Source organism: Nerophis lumbriciformis, linkage group LG12, assembly GCF_033978685.3.
Source record: "Nerophis lumbriciformis linkage group LG12, RoL_Nlum_v2.1, whole genome shotgun sequence".
Taxonomy (NCBI): Eukaryota; Metazoa; Chordata; class Actinopteri; order Syngnathiformes; family Syngnathidae; genus Nerophis; species Nerophis lumbriciformis.
The window spans coordinates 8,583,786-8,610,795 of record NC_084559.2 but is presented as its reverse complement, the minus strand read 5'-3'; the positions used below and the strand labels follow the sequence as shown (position 1 = coordinate 8,610,795).

Below are 27,010 nucleotides of genomic sequence, written 5' to 3'. Positions count from 1 at the left end.
CACCGATCCGCCTGTCGATCTCACGATCCACTCTTCCCTCACTCGTGAACAAGACTCCGAGGTACTTGAACTCCTCCACTTGGGGCAAGATCTCATCCCCAACCCGGAGATGGCAATCCACCCTTTTCCGGGCGAGAACCATGGACTCGGTCTTGGAGGTGCTGATTCTCATCCCAGTCGCTTCACACTCAGCTGCGAACCGATCCAGTGAGAGCTGAAGATCCTGGACAGATGAAGCCATCAGGACCACATCATCTGCAAAAAGCAGAGACCTAATCCTGCAGCCACCAAACAAGATCCCCTCAACGCCATGACTGCGCCTAGAAATTCTGTCCATAAAAGTTATGAACAGAATCGGTGACAAAGGGCAGCCTTGGCGGAGTCCAACCCTCACTGGAAACGTGTCCGACTTACTACCGGCAATGCGGACCAAGCTCTGGCACTGATCATACAGGGAGCGGACTGCCACAATCAGACAGTCCGATACCCCGTACTCTCTGAGCACTCCCCACAGGACTTCCCGAGGGACACGGTCGAATGCCTTCTCCAAGTCCACAAAACACATGTAGACTGGTTGGGCAAACTCCCATGCACCCTCAAGGACCCTGCCGAGAGTATAGAGCTGGTCCACAGTTCCACGACCAGGACGAAAACCACACTGTTCCTCCTGAATCCGAGGTTCGACTATCCGGCGTAGCCTCCTCTCCAGTACACCTGAATAGACCTTACCGGGAAGGCTGAGGAGTGTGATCCCACGATAGTTAGAACACACCCTCCGGTTCCCTTTCTTAAAGAGAGGAACCACCACCCCGGTCTGCCAATCCAGTGGTACCGCCCCCGTTGTCCACGCGATGCTGCAGAGTCTTGTCAACCAAGACAGCCCCACAGCATCCAGAGCCTTAAGGAACTCCGGGCGGATCTCATCTACCCCCGGGGCCTTGCCACCGAGGAGCTTTTTAACTACCTCAGCAACCTCAGCCCCAGAAATAGGAGAGCCCACCACAGACTCCCCAGGCACTGCTTCCTCATAGGAAGACGTGTTGGTGGGATTGAGGAGGTCTTCGAAGTATTCCCTCCACCGATCCACAACATCCGCAGTCGAGGTCAGCAGAACACCACCCTCGTCATACACATGAAAATACAATAATGAATAAATAATAATAAAACCTAACTAGAAAAAATATTTTACATGTTTAACTCTTATTTAATAATAACAATTTAACATTCGACTGTCAAGACGTGGACTATGGTGTGTTTGTTTTCCCGAGATGCAAGTAAAGCTGGACTGGTCATGGCGTGAAGGTGAATACATATTTATTTATAACACTCAAAGGAACAAAAAGCGCGCTCAAGGCGGAAGTACAAACTTGACTAACGAAACAAAAAGACTTGCACGTGGGCAAAAAAACTGTGAACAATTAAACAAAAACACTAACTGTGGCATTAATAGAAAAAAACTTACTTGGACATGGCATGGAGTGCGCAGAGGTAGACGGAGTGTGACAGGGGTATGAATACGGGATTTCGCCAGGACGACGAACTGAAAACAATGAACTTAAATACTACAGACATGATTAACGAAAACAGGTGCGTGACTCAAAACGTGAAACAGGTGCGTGACGTGACAGGTGAAAACTAATGGGTAACCATGGAAACAAGACAAGGGAGTGAAAAGCCAGAAACTAAAGAGTCCAACAACTAAACAAAACAAAACATGATTACACAGACATGATATCGACAACAAAACAATGATACAAAGTGACTTGGTAAAGAATCTGGGTATTATCTTCAACCCAACTCCCTCGTTTGAGTCACACATTCAGAGTGTGACTAATACAGCTTTCTTTCATCGCCGTAATATCGCTAAGATTTGTCCTTTGCCACTTTTGAGGTGTGTTTGGGGTCATTGTCCTGTTGGAACAGCCAACTGTCCCCAAGACCCAACCTCCGGGCTGATGATTTTAGCTTGTCCTGAACAATTTGGAGCTAATCCTCCTTTTTCATTGTCACATTTAAAACACACGTTCCATTGGCAGCAAAACAGGCCCAGAGCATAATACTACCACCACCATGCTTGACGGTAGGCATGGTGTTCCTGGGGTTAAAGACCTCACATTTTCTCCTCCAAACATCCATATATCCATCCATCCATCCATTTTTTACCGCTTATTTCCTTTGTGGTCGCGGGGGCGCTGGAGCCTATCTCAGCTACAATCAGGCGGAAGGCGGAGTACACCCTGGACAAGTCGCCACCTCATCGCAGGGCCAACACAGATAGACAGACAACATTTACACTCACATTCACACACTAGGGACCATTTAGTGTTGCCAATCAACTTATCCCCAGGTGCATGTCTTTGGAGGTGGGAGTAAGCCAGAGGGAACCCACGCAGTCACGGGGAGAACATGCAAACTCCACACAGAAAGATCCCGAGCCCGGGATTGAACCCAAGACTACTCAGGACCTTTGTATTGTGAGGCAGACGCACTAACCCCTCTTCCACCGTGCTGCCCTCCTCCAAACATATTGCTGGGTATTGTGGCCAAACAGCTCCATTTTTGTTTCATCTGACCACAGAACTTTCCTCCAGAAGGTCTTATCTTTGTCCATGTGATGTCAGATGAAAGAAAAATCTAGATTCAACTCCGAGGCGATGCAGCTCACAACGTCTCTGTGGTTACCGCGCTGCTAAAAGTAGTTCCTCTGCATTATTACTCATAATAACAATGTTGCTAATACTTATTATTCAGGTCACCAGTTCTAAATCTAGTATTGATGGCGGTTTTTACAAGTTTTATTAGAAGGCTTTATGTGCACAATAGAGATGCGCGGATAGGCAATTATTTCATCCGCAATCGCATCAGAAAGTCGTCAACCATCCGCCATCCACCCGATGTAACATTTGATCAGAACCGCACCCGCCCGCCATCCGCCCGTTGTTATATATCTAATATAGACGATGCAAGGCATTAGTGAGGTTATAAAGCTTTTGCCTGTTAAAGAAAGGAGACTGATCCAATGCAGTGCAGACATTCGCGTGCCACGCTGTCACGACCCAGACGCACACCAGTGCGCAATCATATGGGAGCCGCGCTGAGCGCACCTCCAAGCGCGTCTCGCTGCCGGCGACGGCCGGGTATATGGGCCCGACGCTCCAGCGCCATCCATTTTCAGGGCTAGTTGATTCGGCAGGTGGGTTGTTACACACTCCTTAGCGGGTTCCGACTTCCATGGCCACCGTCCTGCTGTCTATATCTACCAGGGTGAGCCCCACCCCTTTCGTGAGCGCACTGCGCGCGGAGTGACCCCTGTTACGCGCCCCCGGCAACAGGGGTGGCGGGCAGGTAAGCTGCGCGGGCGGAGCGCGCGGAGTGACCCCTGTTAAGAGCCCCCGGCTACGGGGGTGGTGGGCAGGTAAGCTGCTTACCTGCTGCGCGTGACGCCGGCCGCGGCGAAAGCGGACGAGGCGGGGTGTCGGTGCGGTGCGGTGGGCGCGGTGGTGACCCTGGACGTGCGTCGGGCCCTTCTCGCGGATCGCCTCAGCTACGGCTCCCGGTGGGGCCCTCTCGGGGGAAGGTACCTCGCTCCTTTTCTGTTGTGGCATATGCTGCAGGTGCCTGCTCGTTTTTCGTATGTGGGTAACAACATTTAACTATGTATATATATTTCCCAATTGGTTTAACTGCCACCCGCCTGAATCTATTTAAAATCTAATTTTTTTTTATTTCAACCGCCCGACCCGACCCGACCCGACCCGACCCGACCCGACCCGCGGATAAAATCAAATTTTTTTTAAATTTCATCCGCCCGATCCGCGGATAATCCGCGGACTCCGCGGTTGTGCCCGCAAACCGCGCATCTCTAGTGCACAATATATTACTCCCTTTAGCTTCATTGTTAGCCACCTAATACTTGCTATATATCACTAATTATAATGCATAAAAAAAAGAAAAACAAATGAGGTCTTGTCTCACATACAGATTGTGAATGATAGGAACGATTCCCAAAAATAGTGCAGTTCCTCTTTCATGTTCCTATCCATGACAGTAAAATACTTGTTATTGTGCAGCTCGCAAGCTTTAGTAAGCAGTTACTTTCTAACATGGTAAATAAGCATGTTGTTTTTGTTATGTGGTGAGTCACCATGATGAGTAGGTTTGCCTCGGGCCCCCAAATGACTAAACCCCCCCGCCCCGCTAACAATGTCACTTCTGGAAAGCATTACCAGGTTTAAATGAGGTACCACCACAGATCCTACTTTGGAGCGTCTGCATGCGTGTTTACTCTCCTGTTGTCCTGCAGGCAGTTGTTCTCAGATAAAAATGGAAATCTACTGCAAACGGGGGATGTTGTGAAATACGAGACACTGGCCGACACGTTGGCGACCATCGCAGATCTGGGAGCAGACGCGTTCTACACTGGAAAAATAGCAGAAGATTTGATCCGTGACATTCAGGAGGCAGGTATTGTCAGATGAATTCAATTCCGCACTCATTTCATACATTTGCCAGGCACCGTGATCTCATTTAGGAACGAGCCAATCCATTTTCCTCGTGATCCATTCCAGGCCGAAGTTGTTGTGGCGCCTTTTTTTTGCTGAGTGGAACCATTTGCTGTGGCGCTTTTTCAGGGGGATCACTGACGTTGCAGGACATGGCCTCCTACCGAGCCGTGGTGAGCGATGCATGGAACATTACCCTGGGGGAGTACCAGATGTACATGCCCCCGCCCCCTGCAGGGGGGATCCCCCTCAGCCTGGTCCTCAACATCATGAAAGGTCGCTGCTACTTGAAGGCACACATCTGCACGGCAGACGCACTTTGAAGTCTTGACACTAGTGGAAATATATGTGGCACACATGCACTTTAACACTTTAACCCAGTGGGTACGTGACGAGGGTTGCAACATTCCGGGAATATTCAAAGTTGGAAACTTTCCATGGGAATTAACGGGAATTAATGGGAAATTAATGGGAATAAACATTGAATGCAACATGCTAGATCTTCCAGCACGATTATTAGCTAAAACAACCTGATTTCATGCAAATTCAGTTGAATTTCAACCCTTGACTGTGCATTCCTCCATCACATATATGTGGCACATATGCATGGCAGTCTAACACTTTAACGTGCTGCTGTATATGAGCTGAAAGCCAGTGGATACGTGACTAGGATTGCAAAATCCATCCATCCATCCATCTTCTTCCGCTTATCCGAGGTCGGGTCGCGGGGGCAGCAGCCTAAGCAGGGAAGCCCAGACTTCCCTCTCCCCAGCCACTTCGTCCAGGTCCTCCCGGGGGATCCCGAGGCGTTCCCAGGCCAGCCGGGAGACATAGTCTTCCCAACGTGTCCTGGGTCTTCCCCGTGGCCTCCTACCGGTCGGACGTGCCCTAAACACCTCCCGAGGGAGGCGATCGGGTGGCATCCTGACCAGATGCCCGAACCACCTCATCTGGCTCCTCTCCATGTGGAGGAGCAGCGGCTTTACTTTGAGCTCCCCCCGGATGACAGAGCTTCTCACCCTATCTCTAAGGGAGAGCCCCGCCACCCGGCGGAGGAAACTCATTTCGGCCGCTTGTACCCTTGATCTTGTCCTTTCGGTCATAACCCAAAGCTCATGACCATAGGTGAGGATGGGAACGTAGATCGACCGGTAAATTGAGAGCTTTGCCTTCCGGCTCAGCTCCTTCTTCACCACAACAGATCGATACAGCGTCCGCATTACTGAAGACGCCGCACCGATCCGCCTGTCGATCTCACGATCCACTCTTCCCTCACTCGTGAACAAGACTCCGAGGTACTTGAACTCCTCCACTTGGGGCAAGATCTCCTCCCCAACCTGAAGATGGCATTCCACCCTTTTCCGGGCGAGAACCATGGACTCGGACTTGGAGGTGCTGATTCTCATCCCAGTCGCTTCACACTCGGCTGCGAACCGATCCAGCGAGAGCTGAAGATCCTGGCCAGATGAAGCCATCAGGACCACATCATCTGCAAAAAGCAGAGACCTAATCCTGCAGCCACCAAACCAGATCCCCTCAACGCCTTGACTGCGCCTAGAAATTCTGTCCATAAAAGTTATGAACAGAATGGGTGACAAAGGGCAGCCTTGGCGGAGTCCAACCCTCACTGGAAACGTGTCCGACTTACTGCCGGCAATGCGGACCAAGCTCTGACACTGATCATACAGGGAGCGGACCACCAAAATCAGACAGTCCGATACCCCATACTCTCTGAGCACTCCCCACAGGACTTCCCGAGGGACACGGTCGAATGCCTTCTCCAAGTCCACAAAACACATGTAGACTGGTTGGGCAAACTCCCATGCACCCTCAAGCACCCTGCCCAGAGTATAGAGCTGGTCCACAGTTCCACGACCAGGACGAAAACCACACTGTTCCTCCTGAATCCGAGGTTCGACTATCCGGCGTAGCCTCCTCTCCAGTACACCTGAATAGACCTTACCGGGAAGGCTGAGGAGTGTGATCCCACGATAGTTGGAACACAGCCTCCGGTTCCCCTTCTTAAAGAGAGGAACCACCACCCCGGTCTGCCAATCCAGAGGTACCGCCCCCGATGTCCACGCGATGTTGCAGAGTCTTGTCAACCAAGACAGCCCCACAGCATCCAGAGCCTTAAGGAACTCCGGGCGGATCTCATCCATCCCCGGGGCCTTGCCACCGAGGAGCTTTTTAACTACCTCAGCAACCTCAGCCCCAGAAATAGAAGAGCCCACCACAGATTCCCCAGGCACTGCTTCCTCGTAGGAAGACGTGTTGGTGGGATTGAGGAGGTCTTCGAAGTATTCCCTCCACCGATCCACAACATCCGCAGTCGAGGTCAGCAGAACACCATCCTCACCATACACGGTGTTGATAGTGCACTGCTTCCCCTTCCTGAGGCGGCGGATGGTGGTCCAGAATCGCTTCGAAGCCGTCCGGAAGTCGTTTTCCATGGATTGCAAAATTCCAGGAATATTCAAAGTTGGAAGCTTTCCATGAGAATTAACGGGAATTAACGGGAAATTAATGGGAATAAACATTGAATGCAACATGCTAGATCTTGCAACATGATTATTAGCTAAAACAACCTGATTTCATGCAAATTCAGTTGAATTTCAACCCTGCACGGTGCATTCCTCCATCACATGTGCAGTGCATTCTTCCATCACATGCCCAGATAATTCCCAGCATGCAACACACTACAGCAGGGCTATTGAGGCCACACTAGTATTTGAGCCCAAGGACTTCATCCAGTCAGGTAAGTGTTGATGATATCACTTTTATTCAAAGACTACTCCAATTGTTCAGCTGACTATTTCTATCTGTGTGTGGCATTGCATTGGTCTTTTACAAGCTTCTCATCTTATTCTACAGAATAAGATGGACGGTGTCCAACTTTGAATAATCAAAAAAAGGGTCAAAATTTTCCAAACTTCCCGTGGTAAATTTACGGAAAGTTTCTGGAAACTTTCCACCCCTTTGCCACCCTACACGTGACCACGCATTTTGTTTGACTTTTTCTTACAGGATACGACCTGAATCCGGCATCTCTGAGAGGTGAACAAAAAACGCTGTTTTACCACCGCTATGTTGAAGCGCTCAAGTTTGCTAATGGATTAAAGCGACATATCCGCGATCCTCAGTTCAGCTCGGGAGAAGTAAGTGTTATATACACATGTGTTTCCCTTTTCTGTTGGCTCTAAATAATAAAAAAATGTCTAGTACGAACCTCGGATTCAGGAGGAACAGTGTGGTTGCCGTCCTGGTCGTGGAACTGTGGACCAGCTCTATACTCTGGGCAGGGTCCTTGAGGGTGCATGGGAGTTTGCCCAACCAGTCTACATGTGCTTTGTGGACTTGGAGAAGGCATTCGACCGTGTCCCTCGGGAAGTCCTGTGGGGAGTGCTCAGAGAGTATGGGGTATCGGACTGTCTGATTTTGGCGGTCCGCTCCCTGTATGATCAGTGCCAGAGCTTGGTCCGCATTGCCGGCAGTAAGTCGGACACGTTTCCAGTGAGGGTTGGACTCCGCCAAGGCTGCCCTTTGTCACCCATTCTGTTCTGAACTTTTATGGACAGAATTTCTAAGCGCAGTCAAGGCGTTGAGGGGATCTGGTTTGGTGGCTGCAGGATTAGGTCTCTGCTTTTTAAACATGATGTGGTCCTGATGGCTTCATCTGGCCAGGATCTTCAGCTCTCACTGGATCGGTTCGCAGCCGAGTGTGAAGCGACTGGGATGAGAATCAGCACCTCCAAGTCCGAGTCCATGGTTCTCGCCCGGAAAAGGGTGGAGTGCCATCTCCGGGTTGGGGAGGAGACCCTGCCCCAAGTGGAGGAGTTCAAGTACCTGGGAGTCTTGTTCACGAGTAAGGGAAGAGTGGATGGTGAGATCGACAGGCGGATCGGTGCGGCGTCTTCAGTAATGCGGACGCTGTATCGATCAGTTGTGGTGAAGAAGGAGCTGAGCCGGAAGGCAAAGCTCTCAATTTACCGGTCGATCTACGTTCCCATCCTCACCTATGGTCGAGTGGCGGGTCTCTCCCTTAGAGATAGGGTGAGAAGCTCTGCCATCCGGGGGGAGCTCAAAGTAAAGCTGCTGCTCCTCCACATGGAGAGGAGCCAGATGAGGTGGTTCGGGCATCTGGTCAGGATGCCACCCGAACGCCTCCCTAGGGAGGTGTTTAGGGCACGTCCGACCGGTAGGAGGCCGCGGGGAAGACCCAGGACACGTTGGGAAGACTATGTCTCCCGGCTGGCCTGGGAACGCCTCGGGATCCCCCGGGAGGAGCTGGACGAAGTGGCTGGGGAGAGGGAAGTCTGGGCTTCACTGCTTAGGCTGCTGCCCCCGCGACCCGACCTCGGATAAGCGGAAGAAGATGGATGGATGGTCTAGTACGAGGCAGCTAACTATGCACATAACAAGACTAATTTATTCCGCTCATACAAAACCCAATACCAGTGAAGTTGGCACAGTGTGTAATTTGTATCACATCACAATACATATCTGCTATTGGCCAGCTAGAAGGCCTTACTGACAACAACTCGTGATCTGATTGGCTATCGCAACTGTCTATCAACTGTATGTGCCCGTTCACTTACCGTGCACATACATTGTTGATTCTGAAGGCCTCGGGCAGATTTGGTACAGCATGGCAACATAAGCCAGCAGAATTCTGATTGGATACAAACTCTATAACCTAACAACAACAGGAAGGAAGGAGCATAATATGACATGAAGAGAATATGAATACTTTTTGATATTTAGGGAAAGTAAATAATATATAACAAAGTGTGAAACTGTAACGACATAGAATAAAATCAGTTGTCTATCTATTGGGTCAAGGAGCGCTAAATTGCGCAACCCAATAGTTGGGTTTTGTCAAGACGAGGGGCTTTTCGCAGCTTACTGCGAGGATTGTTCTCCCGGGATGCAAACGGACTATACTGGACAAGGCTTGAAGGTAGGAACATTATTTAATTATTCAAACTCAAAGTACTACAAAAAGCGCTCAAGGCGAAGGCACAGCGTAACGCAGGAAACAAAAGCTAAGACTTAGCATAAACTATGAACACGAACCATGAAACTAAAAAACATGAAAAAACTCAGTAAACTGTGGCTTGAAACAAATAGCAAGAACTATGGACATGAAACAAAAAGACTTACTGGACACGGCATGAATCGAACAGCATGAACTATGGCAAGAAAAGTCAAAACATAGCAATGTCGCCAGGACGACTAACTGGAAAAACAGGTTTAAATAATAGTCTCTGATTAGAGCAGGTGCGTGATCTGAACACATGAGACAGGTGAAACTAATCAGTCGTCATGGGAACTAAAACAAACAAGAGAGCGCAAACAGGAACTATGGAGTCTTAAACAGAAAATAACAAAAAACATGATCCAGACCACAGACCATGACAGGTTTGGAATAACCCAACGTTGTAGTGAGCATAACTCAGCGTTTGTGTTAAATAAATTCAACCCAATCGTTGGGTTATGAATCGACCAACATTGAGTTAGCATAACTCAACTTTTGGGTTAAATAATTGAACCCAATAGTTTGGTTGGGAACATACTTGCCAACCCTCCCGGATTTTCAGGGAGACTCCCGAAATTCAGCGCCTCTCCCGAAAACCTCCCGGGACAAATTTTCTCCCGAAAATCTCCCGAAATTCACATCTTCAAATCTTGCTAACCCACAATATAAACAGCATGCCTGCCCAATCACGTTATAACTGTAGAATGATGGAGGGCGAGTTGTTGGTTTCTTATGTGGGTTTATTGTTAGGCAGTTTCATTAACGTCCTCCCAGCGCGGCAACAACACACAACAACAGCAGTCACGTTTTTGTATACATACCGTAAAGCAGTTCGTCTGCCGTAAACAGCAATGTTGTGACACTCTTAAACAGGATAATACTGCCATCTAGTGCATTTGATGAAAGCACTTTTGTGCGTGCCACACAGCAATGCATCATCAGAGAGGGTGTTCAGCATGGTTCGAAAAATAGTGACAGAGAATAGAACAAGGATGGACAATTCAACCCTTAACTCAACAATGAGTAGATGAGTGTTATGTGTGTGTATATGTGTAAATAAATGAACACTGAAATTCAAGTATTTATTTTATATATATATATATATATATATATATATATATAAATAGCTAGAATTCACTGAACGTCAAGTATTTGTTATATATATATATATATATACATATATATATATATATATATATATATATATATATATATATATATATATATATATATATATATATATATATTTATATATATATATATATATTAGAGATGCGCGGTTTGCGGGCACAACCGCGGAGTCCGCGGATTATCCGCGGATCGGGCGGATGAAATTTAAAAAAATTAGATTTTATCCGCGGGTCGGGTCGGGCGGTTGAAAAAAATAAAGAATAGATTTTAAATAGATTCAGGCGGGTGGCAGTTAAACCAATTCGGAAATATATATACATAGTTAAATGTTGTTACCCACATACGAAAAACGAGCAGGCACCTGCAGCATATGCCACAACAGAAGAAAAAAAAAAGAAGATATGGACACTTTTACGGAGCGGAGAAGGGACGCCTCGCCAGGGTCCGGGACCGAGGCCCCTTCCCCCGAGAGGGCCCCACCGGGAGCCGTAGCTGAGGCGATCCGCGAAAAGGGCCCGACGCACGTCCAGGGTCACCACCGCACCGACACCCCGCCTCGTCCGCCTTCGCCGCGGCCGGCGTCACGCGCAGCAGGTAAGCAGCTTACCTGCCCGCCACCCCCGTGGCCGGGGGCTCGTAGCAGGGGTCACTCCGCGCGCCCCGCCCGCGCGGCTTACCTGCCCGCCACCCCTGTTGCCGGGGGCGCGTAACAGGGGTCACTCCGCGCGCAGTGCGCTCACGAAAGGGGTGGGGCTCACCCTGGTTGATATAGACAGCAGGACGGTGGCCATGTAAGTCAGAACCCGCTAAGGAGTGTGTAACAACCCACCTGCCGAATCAACTAGCCCTGAAAATGGATGGCGCTGGAGCCTCGGGCCCATACCCGGCCGTCGCCGGCAGCGAGACGCGCTTGGAGGTGCGCTCAGCGCGGCTCCCATATGATTGCGCACTGGTGTGCGTCTGGGTCGTGACAACGTGGCACGCGAATGTTTGTACTGCATTGGATCAGTCTCCTTTCTTTAACAGGCAAAAGCTTTATAACCTCACTAATGCCTTGCATCGTCTATATTAGATATATAACAACGGGCGGGTGCGGTTCTGATCAAATGTTACATCGGGTGGATGGCGGATGGTTGACGACTTTCTGATGCGGTTGCGGATGAAATAATTGCCTATCCGCGCATCTCTAATATATATATATATATGAAATACTTGACTTGGTGAATTCTAGCTGTAAATATACTCCTCCCCTTTTAGCCACGCCCCCCTCACACCCCGACCACGCTCACCCCCACCCCCCTCCCCCACCTCCCGAAATCGGAGGTCTCAAGGTTGGCAAGTATGGTTGGGAATAACCCAAAATTAAGTTATCATAACTCAAAGTTTTGGTTAAATAATTCAACGCAAAAGATGGGTTGAAAAAATTAACCCAAAATGTTGAGTTAAAATAAGTTCATCCTTTTCTGAACCAGCAGTTGGGGTAAAATCAGATTATTTTTCAACCCAACATTGTTTAGTGAGTGAATAGCACATGTGAGGCGACACCAGGTCTTCGGTCCCTACTTCTCAGAATCTGTGTGAAAGGGGCTTAAGAACATATTGATCCAAAGCTCACGTGGCTCGGCCCAAATAAGAGAGGGGCTTAAACACAAAGCGGCTTCTAATAAAAGCTCCCTTACCCTGCGGAGATAAAAACGGCCACGAGCAGATTAGGGATCAAATGTTTCCTTCATCATTCTGTCCTTCTTACAGCTGCCAAAGAAATTCACAGAGGAGATCTTTGCCAATCACATCCGCAGTTTGATTACCGATGACAGGACGCACGAGGCCCGGTATTACAACATAACGCCGTACTTGGACGGTGTTGGCACCACCCATGTCTCCGTGCTGGCCCAGGACGGCTCAGCTGTGTCCGTCACCAGCAGCATCAACCACATGTCAGTGCACTCACCTCCCAGGTTGTTCTAGATGTTTACATATCTGCATCTTCAGGCTTCTTCATTCATTTTACTCACAGATTTGGTGCAAAAATATTTTCTCCAAAAACCGGAGTTATCCTCAACAATCAGTTGTCGGACTTCTGTGGGAAAGTTGATCGTTTCTATGCAGGTAGGCCCAACTATATTCCTATATCACTTGTTTCACATTTTGTTATGTTACAGCTGTATTCCAAAATAGATGGTGGTAGTATTATGCTCTGGGCCTGTTTTGCTGCCAATGGAACTGCTGCTTTACAGAGACTAAATGGGACAATGGAAAAGGAGGATTACCTCCAAATTCTTCAAGACAAGCTAACATCATCAGCCCGGAGGTTGGGTCTTGGGCGCAGTTGGGTGTTCAATCAACACTTTTCATTTAACCTGATGGAGCTCGATAGGCGCTGCAAAGAGGAATAAGCAAAGAGGAATGGGTAAAACTTCCCATAGATACTGTATGAGTGCCAAGCTTGTGGCATCGTATTCAAAAAGACTTGAGGCTGTAATTGCTGTCAAAGGTGCATCAACAAAGTATTCAGCAAAGACTGTAAATACTTACACACATGTGAGTTGTATTTTTTTATTCTTAATACATTTGCAAAGATGTAATAATGGATGTAAGTCGGATCCGTTTCCAGTGGGGGTTGGTCTCCGCCAGGGCTGCACTCTGTCACCTATCCTGTTTGTCATTTTCATGGACAGGAGGCTACGCCGGATAGTCGAACCTCGGATTCAGGAGGAACAGTGTGGTTTTCGTCCTGGTCGTGGAACTGTGGACCAGCTCTATACTCTGGGCAGGGTCCTTGAGGGTGCATGGGAGTTTTCCCAACCAGTCTACATGTGCTTTGTGGACTTGGAGAAAGCATTCGACCGTGTCCCTCGGGAAGTCCTGTGGGGAGTGCTCAGAGAGTATGGGGTATCGGACTGTCTGATTGTGGCGGTTCGCTCCCTGTATGATCAGTGCCAGAGCTTGGTCCGCATTGCCGGTAGTAAGTCGGACACGTTTCCAGTGAGGGTTGGACTCCGCCAAGGCTGCCCTTTGTCACCCATTCTGTTCATAACCTTTATGGACAGAATTTCTAGGCGCAGTCAAGGCGTTGAGGGGATCTGGTTTGGTGGCTGCAGGATTAGGTCTCTGCTTTTTGCAGATGATGTGGTCCTGATGGCTTCATCTGGCCAGGATCTTCAGCTCTCACTGGATCGGTTCGCAGCCGAGTGTGAAGCGACTGGGATGAGAATCAGCACCTCCAAGTCCGAGTCCATGGTTCTCGCCCGGAAAAGGGTGGAGTGCCATCTCCGGGTTGGGGAGGAGATCTTGCCCCAAGTGGAGGAGTTGAAGTACCTCGGAGTCTTGTTCACGAGTGAGGGAAGAGTGAATCGTGAGATCGACAGGCGGATTGGTGCGGCGTCTTCAGTAATGTGGACGCTGTATCGGTCCGTTGTGGTGAAGAAGCAGCTGAGCCGGAAGGCAAAGCTCTCAATTTACCGGTCGATCTACGTTCCCATCCTCACCTATGGTCATGAGCTTTGGGTTATGACCGAAAGGACAAGATCACGGGTACAAGTGGCCGAAATGAGTTTCCTCCGCCGGGTGGCGGGGCTCTCCCTTAGAGATAGGGTGAGAAGCTCTGCCATCCGGGAGGAGCTCAAAGTAAAAACACTGCTCCTCCACATCGAGAGAAGCCAGATGAGGTGGTTCGGGCATCTGGTCAGGATGCCACCCGAACGCCTCCCTAGGGAGGTGTTTAGGGCACGTCCGACCGGTAGGAGGCCGCGAGGAAGACCCAGGACACGTTGGGAAGACTATGTCTCCCGGCTGGCCTGGGAACGCCTCGGGGTCCCACAGGAAGAGCTGGACGAAGTGGCTGGGGAGAGGGAAGTCTGGGCTTCCCTGCTTAGGCTGCTGCCCCCGCGACCCGACCTCGGATAAGCGGAAGAAGATGGATGGATGGATGGGTGGATGGATTTTTAAGCAGAGCCGTGGCCATGGCGGAGAGGGTATACGTCTCGGGGGGCTAAAGGTTGCGTCACTGCTGTCTGCAGATGATGTGGTCCTGATGGCACCTTCGGTTCATGACCTTCAGCTCTCACTGGATCGGTTTGCTGCCGAGTGGAATGAGGATCAGCATCTCCAAACCTGAGTCCATGGTTCTCATCAGGAAACCGATGGTTTGTACAGTCCAGGTAGAGGACGAGACTCTGTCCCAGGTGGAGGAGTTTCAGTATCTCGGGGTCTTGTTCACGAGTGAGGGAAAGATGGAGAAGGAAATCAGCCGGAGAATGTGAGCAGCTGGGGCAGTACTGCAGTCTCTCTGCCGCACTGTTGGGACCAAACCAGAGCTGAGCCAGAAGGCAAAGCTATCTACATTCCTACTCTCACCTATGGTCATGAAGTGTGGGTCATGACCCAAAGAATAAGATCGCGGATACAAGCGGCCGAAATGAGTTTCCTCAGAAGGGTGGCTGGCATCTCCTTTAGAGATAGGGTGAGAAGTTCAGTCACCCGAGAGAGACTCGGAGTAGAGCCGATGCTTCTTCGCTTGGAAAGGAGCCAGCTTAGGTGGTTCGGGCATCTCGTGCGGATGCCTCACCAGCATCTCCCTAGGGAGGTCCTCGTTGCACATCCCACTGGGAGGAGACCCCGCGGCAGGCCAAGGACCAGATGGGGGGGATTACATCTCCTCTCTGGCCTGGGAACGCTTCAGGATTCCCCAGGAGGAAGTTGCTAATGTTGCTCTGGAAGTCTGGGGGTCTCTGCTGGAGCTGTTGTCCCTGCGACCCCATTCCGGATAAGCGGTTGAAGATGGATGGATGGATGGACATTTGCAAAATAAAACAACTTTTCACTTTGTCATTACGGGGTGTTGTCTGTAGAATTTTGAGGACAAAAATAAATGTATCCATTCTGGAATAAAACTGTAACATAACAAAATGCGGAACAAGTGAATACTTTCTGGATGCACTGTATCCTTAACAGCTGCCATTCAGGGCCAAAAGACATATGCTGATTGCACGTCTCGCCATTTTCTTTGCATAATTGAGCATGAATAGCGCATCAAGGCCTTTGTTCTGTTCGCAGGGGAGCAGCCCCCGTCCTCCATGGCTCCCACCGTGCTCAGGTCCAAGTCCAAGACGCTGGTGATCGGCTCAACTGGTTCCACTATGATCACGACAGCCATGGCCTCTGTAGGTGTCCTTGGCAGTCCAACCCTGTTAGATCAATTACAGCACACTGATGCCTTTCACTCTTCTCGTTATGTCTGCTCTTCATCATCTGGCCAACGCTTTGTTCCTTCTTCCTTCCAGACAATCATCAATCACCTTTGGTTTGGAAAGAGCCTCAAGGAGGCGATTGCCACACCGGTTGTTTTTGTGGACTCTGATAATGCGGTGAAGTTTGAACCCAACTTCGATACGGTAACTCACTAAATACATGCTTTTTGTTTTTTGGAACCCACCAAACTACATTATATACAAATGTTAATTTTAGCAGAGAAGGTCAAACACAAACACAAATAGACGGAATAGAAATTGAAACAGTAAATGAAACCAAATTTCTAGGTTTTAATGATTGATGATAAATTGAACTGGAAATCTCATGTAAAAAATATACAACACAAAGTAGCAAGAAACATGTCAATAATGAATTAAGCAAAACATGTTCTAGACCGGACTGGCAGACCGGGGTGGTGGTTCCTCTCTTTAAGAAGGGGAACCGGAGGGTGTGTTCTAACTATCGTGGGATCACACTCCTCAGCCTTCCCGGTAAGGTCTATTCAGGTGTACTGGAGAGGAGGCTACGCCGGATAGTCGAACCTCGGATTCAGGAGGAACAGTGTGGTTTTCGTCCTGGTCGTGGAACTGTGGACCAGCTCTATACTCTCGGCAGGGTCCTTGAGGGTGCATGGGAGTTTGCCCAACCAGTCTACATGTGTTTTGTGGACTTGGAGAAGGCATTCGATCGTGTCCCTCGGGAAGTCCTGTGGGGAGTGCTCAGAGAGTACGGGGTATCGGACTGTCTGATTGTGGCAGTCCGCTCTCTGTATGATCAGTGCCAGAGCTTGGTCTGCATTGCCGGCAGTAAGTCGGACACTTTTCCAGTGAGGGTTGGACTCCGCCAAGGCTGCCCTTTGTCACCGATTCTGTTCATAACTTTTATGGACAGAATTTCTAGGCGCAGTCAAGGCGTTGAGGGGATCTGGTTTGGTGGCTGCAGGATTAGGTCTCTGCTTTTTGCAGATGATGTGGTCCTGATGGCTTCATCTGGCCAGGATCTTCAGCTCTCACTGGATCGGTTCGCAGCTGAAGGTGAAGCGACTGGGATGAGAATCAGCACCTCCAAGTCCGAGTCCATGGTTCTCGCCCGGAAAAGGGTGGAGTGCCATCTCCGGGTTGGGGAGGAGATCTTGCCCCAAGTGGAGGAGTTCAAGTACCTCGGAGTCTTGTTCACGAGTGAGGGAAGAGTGAGATCTTGAGATCGACAGGCGGATCGGTGCGGCGTCTTCAGTAATGCGGACGCTGTATCGGTCCGTTGTGGTGAAGAAGGAGCTGAGCCGGAAGGCAAAGCTCTCGATTTACCGGTCGATCTACGTTCCCATCCTCACCTATGGTCATGAGCTTTTGGGTTATGACCGAAAGGACAAGATCACGGGTACAAGCGACCGAAATGAGTTTCCTCCGCCGGGTGGCAGGTTCTCCCTTAGAGATAGGGTGAGAAGCTCTGCCATCCGGGAGGAGCTCAAAGTAAAGCCGCTGCTCCTCCACATGGAGAGGAGCCAGATGAGGTGGTTCGGGCATCTGGTCAGGATGCCACCCGAACGCCTCCCTAGGGAGGTGTTTAGGGCACGTCCGACCGGTAGGAGGCCACGGGGAAGACCCAGGAAACGTTGGGAAGACTATGTCTCCCGTCTGGCCTGGGAACGCCTCGGGGTCCCACAGGAAGAGCTGGACGAAGTGGCTGGGGAGAGGAAAGTCTGGGCTTCCCTGCTTAGGCTGCTGCCCCCGCGACCCGACCTCGGATAAGCGGAAGAAGATGGATGGATGGATGGATGTTCTAGACCAAAAATCACTTCATATTTTCAACTGCTCGCTAGTGTTACATATCTGAGTTACTGTGTAGAAATATGGGGAAATAACTACAGAAGTACACTTCATTCATTCATTAACAAAAAAGATCAGTTGTAATAATACATCATGTTGGATATAGAGAACATCGACAACAATCGAAAATACTGAAATTCCACCACATAGTGAATTTGCTAAAATGATACACAAAGCAAACTATAACCTGCTAGCCAAGAAAGTGCAACAATTCTTCTTAATAAAAGAGGAGAAATATAATGTCATTTAAAACATTTGTATGCACGTACAACACTTAAGACCTTCAGTATATCAGTATGTGGAATTAAATGATGGAATGGATTAAGCAAAGAAATCAAACAATGTACTAATATGATCCACTTCAAGAAACTCTTCACAAAGTTTACAAAGTACAAAGAAGAAGAACTGTGATAAACTTTCTGGATTTATTCCATCCATCCATTCATTTTCTATTTAATCTTACTCATCTCACCATATGAAATATAACTTACTTCACTCATTATTATGTATTTATTTTTATTGTGATTAATTATGGAGTATATTGTGAATACATTGAGAACAGGATGTGAACAAAAGTTTTAGCAACTACCGTATTTTCCGCACCATAAGGCGCCCTGGGTTATAAGCCGCGCCTTCAATGAACGGCATATTTCAAAACTTTGTCCACCTATAAGCCGCCCCGTGTTGTAAGCCGCATCTAACTGCGCTAAAGGGAATGTCAAAAAAACAGTCAGATAGGTCAGTCAAACTTTAATAATATATTAAAAACCAGCGTTCTAACAACTCTGTTCACTCCCAAAATGTACGGTAATGTGCAATCACAAACATAGTAAAATTCAAAATAGTGCAGAGCAATAACATCAATAACTTAATGTTGCTCGAACGTTAATGTCACAACACACAAAATAAACATAACGCTCACTTTCTGAAGTTATTCTTCATTCATAAATCCCTCGAATTCTTCTCCTTCGGTGTCCGAATTAAAAAGTTGGGCGAATACGGGATCCAAAATGGCCGGCTCCGTCTCGTCGAAGTCATTGCCTTCCGGAAAGCTCGGACCACAGTTGTGACCGAAATATCCGCCCAGGCATTTACGATCCACTGGCAGATGTTGGCGTATGTCGTCCGGCGCTGTCTCCCTGTCTTAGTGAAGGTGTGTTCGCCTTCGGTCATCCATTGTTCCCACGCCGTTCGCAGTCATGCTTTAAATGCCCTGTTGACACCAATATCGAGCGGTTGGAGTTCTTTGGTTAATCCACCCGGAATGACGGCGAGTGTTGTATTTGTGTGCTTCACTTGTTTTTTGACACCATCTGTGATGTGGGCGCGCATGGAGTCGTATATCAACATGGAACACACAAAGGAAATGAAACGTAATACCCGCGCGCTTCTTCTTCTACGGGGGCGGGTGGTTGCTTACCGTAGAAGAAGAAGCGCTTCCTCTTCTACGGGGGCGGGTGCTTACCTTGGCAGTTGCTTACCATAGAAGAAGAAGCGCTTCCTCTTCTACGGGGAAAAAAGATGGCGGCTGTTTACCGTAGTTGCGAGACCGAAACTTTATGAAAATAAATATTTATATTAATCCATATATAAGGCGCACCGGGTTATAAGCCGCACTGTCAGCTTTTGTGAAAATTTGTGGTTTTTAGGTGCGGCTTATAGTGCGGAAAATACGGTATGTAAAGGAAAAGGGGTAGGATTAAATAAGCTCTGCTTCTTCCTACTCCTTTTCCAACATGTTGAATAGAGAAACTGGAAATTGTGAGGCATCATGTTGTATGCATGCATGTGTGATGTATCATGTTGTATGCATGCATGTGTGATGTATCATGTTGTATGCATGCATGTGTGATGTATCATGTTGCATGCATGCATGTGTGATGTATCATGTTGTATGCATGCATGTGTGATGTATCATGTTGCATGCATGCATGTGTGATGCATCACGTTGCATGCATGCATGTGTGATGCATCACGTTGTATGCATGCATGTGTGATGTATCCTGTTGTATGCATGCATGTTCCAAATCCACTCCAACTCAAGTCAAGTGGATGTTGTGTTGCAGCATGTGGTCGAGGATCTGCAAGCCCTGGGACACGTGCAGAAAAGTGCCAAGAAGTTCTACAACGTGGTCAACGCTGTGGCGGAGGAGGATGGCTGCATCTGTGCCGTGTCTGATGCCAGGAAACTGGGCAAAGCGGCAGGTTACTGACACCATGTGACAGTAATGATGGATACGGTATATTTGTGTAGCTGAATAAAATGCAACATGTACTGCAATCATGGATTTGAATTAAGAACGTCCCTATACAACTTTTTCCACTTATGATGTATCGATATTGGAACTGTTGCGTTTTGGACCAGTTGTTCCTCCCAGGGAATTCAAGTCACAATTCGCTCCCAAGTTCTTTCCGACACTTAAAGCTGAGTTGAAAAACCACCAGAGACAGAATAGGTATTTTCTTGTATATTCTCAAAGCTTTGCCAATATACATTTTTGATTGAGACCAGTCCAACCATAGAACATTCTCTTGCGCCTCCACAAAATGGTCTGTCCTCCCGATCCCACCACCCTCTCTCTCGTCCCATCTCTGTAGCCAAAACAAAATGCTAGTCTAAACACATTCCAAAGAACTCAAGGTTAACACACACAGTATACTTGCTGACAGAGCATCAAGAGAATAAATGGAAAATACGAGCTGTTTTCAAATATGACTAATAAATGAAAGAAGTACAACTTAAATCCGGATATATGTAAATATCTGCCTCCGACAGAACCTAGACTGGTGGCCCATATCCATATTAATCCAATACAATATAAGATGGAATCATATATAATTGTGTTATTTTGTAGTGTGTCATGTTAGAAAAAGCTTGATTAAGCAAAACAAGTCAAACAGAGAACAATGGGAGGTATGAAACACACTAAACTATTTATTATTAACCATCTGGAATGGATTTATGCTGTCTTTAACCTGAAGTGGTAATTGTTGTTTTTTTGGTGCCACCTTGTGGCCACAATAATTCATTAATTTTAGGTCATGACGCAGTAAACTGACATGTTTGTTACTTTATAATATGCTTCTTTGTATGTACCTAATGTGCCACTAGAATGATTTGAGGCTTGTTAATATTGACACGTGTTGTTTTAGACTGCAATATTGTTCAGTTAAGGACACTTATTACATATTTCTGGCTGGATTGCTATTGTGTGCTTTGCTGTTGTGTAGCTGCCAGCTCCTATAGTGGCCTATAACCCACCATGTTTACCTTTTTTAAATGACTTGACTAAAATACAAGAAAAACAACAACCTTGTGTGTTTATTGGTGGACATTTACAAAAGCCAAAAGCAGTGAAGTTGTCACGTTGTGTAAATAAAAAGAGAACACAACAAATCCTTTTCAACTTATATTCAATTGAATAGACTGCAAAGACAAGATATTTCATGTTCACACTGAGGAAAAGGTTAATACCAAGGACTACAGGTAAAAGCCAGTAAATTAGAATATTTTGAAAAACTTGATTTATTTCAGTAATTGCATTCAAAAGGTGTAACTTGTACATTATATTTATTCATTGCACACAGACTGATGCATTCAAATGTTTATTTCATTTAATTTTGATGATTTGAAGTGGCAACAAATGAAAATCCAAAATTCCGTGTGTCACAAAATTAGAATATTACTTAAGGCTAATACAAAAAAGGGATTTTTAGAAATGTTGGCCAACTGAAAAGTATGAAAATGAAAAATATGAGCATGTACAATACTCAATACTTGGTTGGAGCTCCTTTTGCCTCAATTACTGCGTTAATGCGGCGTGGCATGGAGTCGATGAGTTTCTGGCACTGCTCAGGTGTTATGAGAGCCCAGGTTGCTCTGATAGTGGCCTTCAACTCTTCTGCGTTTTTGGGTCTGGCATTCTGCATCTTCCTTTTCACAATACCCCACAGATTTTCTATGGGGCTAAGGTCAGGGGAGTTGGCGGGCCAATTTAGAACAGAAATACCATGGTCCGTAAACCAGGCACAGGTAGATTTTGCGCTGTGTGCAGGCGCCAAGTCCTGTTGGAACTTGAAATCTCCATCTCCATAGAGCAGGTCAGCAGCAGGAAGCATGAAGTGCTCTAAAACTTGCTGGTTGACGGCTGCGTTGACCCTGGATCTCAGGAAACAGAGTGGACCGACACCAGCAGATGACATGGCACCCCAAACCATCACTGATGGTGGAAACTTTACACTAGACTTCAGGCAACGTGGATCCTGTGCCTCTCCTGTCTTCCTCCAGACTCTGGGACCTCGATTTCCAAAGGAAATGCAAAATTTGCATGGTTGGGTGATGGTTTGGGGTGCCATGTCATCTGCTGGTGTCGGTCCACTCTGTTTCCTGAGATCCAGGGTCAACGCAGCCGTCTACCAGCAAGTTTTAGAGCACTTCATGCTTCCTGCTGCTGACCTGCTCTATGGAGATGGAGATTTCAAGTTCCAACAGGACTTGGCGCCTGCACACAGCGCAAAATCTACCCGTGCCTGGTTTACGGACCATGGTATTTCTGTTCTAAATTGGCCCGCCAACTCCCCTGACCTTAGCCCCATAGAAAATCTGTGGGGTATTGTGAAAAGGAAGATGCAGAATGCCAGACCCAAAAACGCAGAAGAGTTGAAGGCCACTATCAGAGCAACCTGGGCTCTCATAACACCTGAGCAGTGCCAGAAACTCATCGACTCCATGCCACGCCGCATTAACGCAGTAATTGAGGCAAAAGGAGCTCCAACCAAGTATTGAGTATTGTACATGCTCATATTTTTCATTTTCATACTTTTCAGTTGGCCAACATTTCTAAAAATCCCTTTTTTGTATTAGCCTTAAGTAATATTCTAATTTTGTGACACACGGAATTTTGGATTTTCATTTGTTGCCACTTCAAATCATCAAAATTAAATGAAATAAACATTTGAATGCATCAGTCTGTGTGCAATGAATAAATATAATGTACAAGTTACACCTTTTGTATGCAATTACTGAAATAAATCAAGTTTTTCAAAATATTCTAATTTACTGGCTTTTACCTGTATGTATGAAATACTTGACTTGGTGAATTCTAGCTGTCAATATACTCCTCCCCCCTTAACCACGCCCTCAACCACGCCTTGCCCCACCCCCCGAATTGCTATTGCGACATCCAGTGGACACATTTAGAACAGCAGTTTCTTTCATTCAAAAAATTTCAGGTTCATTTTTATACTTAGCAAACTCATCCCGCGGGCCGGATAAAACCTGGACTGTACGTTTGACAGCCCTGGTTTAAACATTGTCAGGATAACACAAAATGTGTGTCTTTATTTGTCTTGCATTTAATGCTCTGACATTAAACCTGACTTTTTGGCGGTGGGTTCTGTTCATAACTTTTATGGACAGAATTTCTAGGCGCAGTCAAGGCGTTGAGGGGATCTGGTTTGGTGGCTGCAGGATTAGGTCTCTGCTTTTTGCAGATGATGTGGTCCTGATGGCTTCATCTGGCCAGGATCTTCAGCTCTCACTGGATCGGTTCGCAGCAGAGTGTGAAGCGACTGGGATGAGAATCAGCACCTCCAAGTCCGAGTCCATGGTTCTCGCCCGGAAAAGGGTGGAGTGCCATCTCTGGGTTGGGGAGGAGATCTTGCCCCAAGTGGAGGAGTTCAAGTACCTCGGAGTCTTGTTGACGAGTGAGGGAAGAGTGGATGGTGAGATCGACAAGCAGATCGGTGCGGCGTCTTCAGTAATGCGGACGCTGTATCGATCCGTTGTGGTGAAGAAGGAGCTGAGCCGGAAGGCAAAGCTCTCAATTTACCGGTCGATCTACGTTCCCATCCTCACCTATGGTCATGAGCTTTGGGTTATGACCGAAAGGACAAGATCACGGGTACAAGCGGCCGAAATGAGTTTCCTCCGCCGGGTGGCGGGGCTCTCCATTAGAGATAGGGTGAGAAGCTCTGTCATCCGGGGGGAGCTCAAAGTAAAGCCGCTGCTCCTCCACATCGAGAGGAGCCAGATGAGGTGGTTCGGGCATCTGGTCAGGATGCCACCCGAGCGCCTCCCTAGGGAGGTGTTTAGGGCACGTCCAACCAGTAGGAGGCCACGAGGAAGACCCAGGACACGTTGGGAAGACTATGTCTCCCGGCTGGCCTGGGAACGCCTCGGGATCCTCCGGGAGGAGCTGGACGAAGTGGCTGGGGAGAGGGAAGTCTGGGCTTCCCTGCTTAGGCTGCTGCCCCCGCGACCCGACCTCGGATAAGCGGAAGAGGATGGATGGATGGTTCTGTTGCCCCATCAAATGGTATTTGGACCTCAGGGGGTGTGACCATCACACTGTGTTTTGACCTTATGGGACCCACCTGTTGCAAATGCCACATTACAATGTCTGGCTGCAGGAACAAAAGATTGCCAGGAGCATCATGGGTAGGTTCTCATCCTATGACAAACCGTGACTTTTTGGCAAACAAGGGGCGGAGGCCCAGGCGGGGACGCAGACGGTCTGCGGCCGCTGGCTCGGAAGCTTGTTTAGAATCCTGCCAACCAATCCGGTTGCAGCAGTCCTCAGTGATCACTGGCCCGTTTGCAGACTAATCTCCATAAATAAATCAATCAACTGAGCTGAAAAGGAAACAAATCCAGACATTCCTCACTCAGTGGATCAATTGTTTTATTGGCAGAATTTGGCTTTGGCAAATACAAGCTACAAGGGAATGTGTATACATGAAAGACGCTACAAAGTGGATAAGTGTTCTCCCTTGCTCAGACTTAAACAAATCAACGTAAAAGGTGCCTGCAATCACAAATGAGGTTACATATTTTGGCCTTTGGTTCCTGGCTAATGACTCCAGTAGACACCGTTTGATGTAATGAGAGCCGCTATAGTCACAGAATTGGACAAAAGACAACAGAACACAAATCATTACATCGGTAGTCAGACACTTTACTGGAACAACACCATGTATAAAATACACATTTAAACATTTAGGAGTATATTCGGATGGAACAGGTTCTTAGAACAATCAGGAGCCATTTGGATCAGCATTTTAAAAGATGAAAGCCTCCTCATACTATTGGTCTATAGAGCTATGCAATATGGAGAAACACACACACAGAAAAAAGTGCATTGAAGTGCATTGCAGTGTTTGAGTCAGTCCGACCTTGTGTGCTACTGCAAAAGACACGACCACTTCAAGTCTGGCTAAGTCACCAAGTAACAGTCCTAAAGAGAAGAAAACCGCTGAAGAACGGCAGGTATACGTGAGGGACAACAGACACATCATCGAATGAACAAAGACAAGACAACAGCTGCTTAAATGAGTTTGTGTGCTGTGTGGATTCAGAGGTCAGTGGTATGGACGTACCGAAACGCCGGCAATGACCGCATCACAGAGGTGGATACCGGCATTTAAGCAAGTATGGAAACCATTGCTGAGTCCTACCTGTCGTCTTCCAAGATTGCTTTTGCTCACCAAAACACCAAAAACATTGAGTGAGAGACATGTTTTTACTTCGGGGGTTTACATGTACGCAAGGGTATTCACAAGTAGACATTAGGAAAGGGGGTTGAAAAAAAAAAAAAAAAAGTCTTGACCTAGCAGTTTTGCTCGGGTCACGTGACGGGCCGACGGCTGTATAGTCTGTTGAACTTGTGTCATAGCTTTTGTTGAGAGCTTAACAGAGAACACACAATGTGGGGTTGAAGCTCTGCCTGCCGGAGATCGTCTCAGTCCCGGTCCGGACCCCAGAGGGACGCACTGCTTTCAAAACCACTTGAGCGGCTACCGGAAATCTGCTTCTCCAGCCCGGCCGGCGACTGATTGAAATTGGTATTGGCTTCTCAGCTGCTACGATCAGACAGAGATTGAGTAAAGGGGGGGTGCGCGACACAGCAAGAGAAAGAAACCCTTCTCCTATGAATCCAGTCCTCCGATGAAACCGCATCCCGTTGCCAAGAGCACCATCCACCGACACGGTAAGTCTACAACCGTGGCTGCCGCTCCTCCGTCATCCGGTGCAGGTTCATTCTGTGACGTCTTGAAATTGCTTGGTTGAGAGTTTCACAATGTTGTTTCCCTCCCCTTGTGCCTAAAAGGGTGACTGAGCTGGTGGGTGTGAGGGTGGTCGAGCTAAAGGTATATTCTGGGCCTGGCTGTGTGACAGCACACTCCATCACCTCTCACAGTAGTGAAAGGTGAATTCTTTGGAGAGCTGCTTCTCACCTAAGCTCCACGGCTCCAAGTCATATTTGTCGACCACACCCTCTTGTGCATCTTCTTCCTCCTCTTCCTCGTAGTGACTCGGCTCTTCGATAGACGTCTCCAGGTGGTAGGAGTAGGGCTGGCCCTCTGTGTACTCATAGATGGTGGGTAGGCTGCTCTTCAGGCTACAGCGCCGCCGCAGAGCCACCAACAGCGGCTGGGGCATGGTGAAAATGTCGACATTGTTGCCCAGGTCTATCCAGGCCAAGCTGGAGAACTTCTTGGGGTCTTTCAGCATCTCAGTCAGGTCTTTGAGTACAGCCAAGGTGAGACGGTTGCCGTTCAGGGCCAGGTTGTTGAGTTTGGGCAGTGAGGCGAGAAGGGGAAGAAGAACCCTGAGGTTTTCGTCCTGGAGCTCAGTAAAGCTGATGTCCACCGCCGCCACGCTGTCTCTATTGTTCTGGAGGTAGAAGGCCACCTGACGGACATCCCTGGTGGACAGAGGGATGCCCGACAAGTCCACAGTGTCGTTGGACAGCTTTTTCTGCAGCGTCGTCTTCAGACTGTAAGGGTGAAAGGAACACACATATTAGGTAAAGGACTATTTAGCTTTAAAAGTCTGAACAACAAGGTTTTAGTTTGGTTCACTGATCTGGAAACACGAGCCTACATTCATGTTGTGTTTTCTGTGTTGTGTAACAGAGGGGGTGAATGGGGCGAGTAAAATGGGCTGGGGGCAAAAGGCTGACTGCAGCATGGACACTGACTAAACAGCAGAGCCAAAACATCCAGGCCAGCCAAGATAACAGAGCTCTTTAGTGCACCGAGTAAAACCTAAAACACACCGTGGGCCTGATCCACAGTACCAAAGGTTTGCGCGTATTAAAACCCGTGCAAACTTGATAGCGCACGCAAAGCTGCTCCACTTAGCTTGTTCGCAGACGACTGCATCCCTTAATGTCCAGGGTGAGTGGACTGTCTGAATGTTGGAACGGTTGCAATTGAGTAAAAAATGTGGGAAATGAAGAGGTTTGTAATCGCCCGTTCAT

At 47.9% G+C, this 27,010-nt stretch overlaps 2 protein-coding genes across 3 annotated transcripts in view; one reads left to right on the top strand and one right to left on the bottom strand.

Moving 5' to 3' along the window:
* ggt5a (gamma-glutamyltransferase 5a) overlaps positions 1-21,073 on the top strand; it is a 43,545-nt gene extending 22,472 nt beyond the window's left edge. For both annotated transcript variants that reach the window (XM_061985868.2, XM_072914288.1), the window contains exons 6-13: positions 4,304-4,464; positions 4,632-4,778; positions 7,530-7,660; positions 12,424-12,608; positions 12,689-12,780; positions 15,727-15,833; positions 15,954-16,064; positions 19,814-21,073. In XM_061985868.2, the coding sequence (XP_061841852.2) occupies positions 4,304-4,464; positions 4,632-4,778; positions 7,530-7,660; positions 12,424-12,608; positions 12,689-12,780; positions 15,727-15,833; positions 15,954-16,064; positions 19,814-19,960 (1,081 nt within the window). In that variant the 3' untranslated portion in view covers positions 19,961-21,073. The remainder of the gene's footprint in view (positions 1-4,303; positions 4,465-4,631; positions 4,779-7,529; positions 7,661-12,423; positions 12,609-12,688; positions 12,781-15,726; positions 15,834-15,953; positions 16,065-19,813) is intronic.
* Positions 21,074-24,421: 3,348 nt separating this feature from the next.
* Positions 24,422-27,010, bottom strand: part of lrrc75ba (leucine rich repeat containing 75Ba) — a 34,775-nt gene continuing 32,186 nt past the window's right edge. Inside the window, exon 4 of the mRNA XM_061985845.2 lies at positions 24,422-26,524. Coding sequence (XP_061841829.2) covers positions 25,933-26,524 — 592 coding nt within the window. The 3' untranslated portion in view covers positions 24,422-25,932. The remainder of the gene's footprint in view (positions 26,525-27,010) is intronic.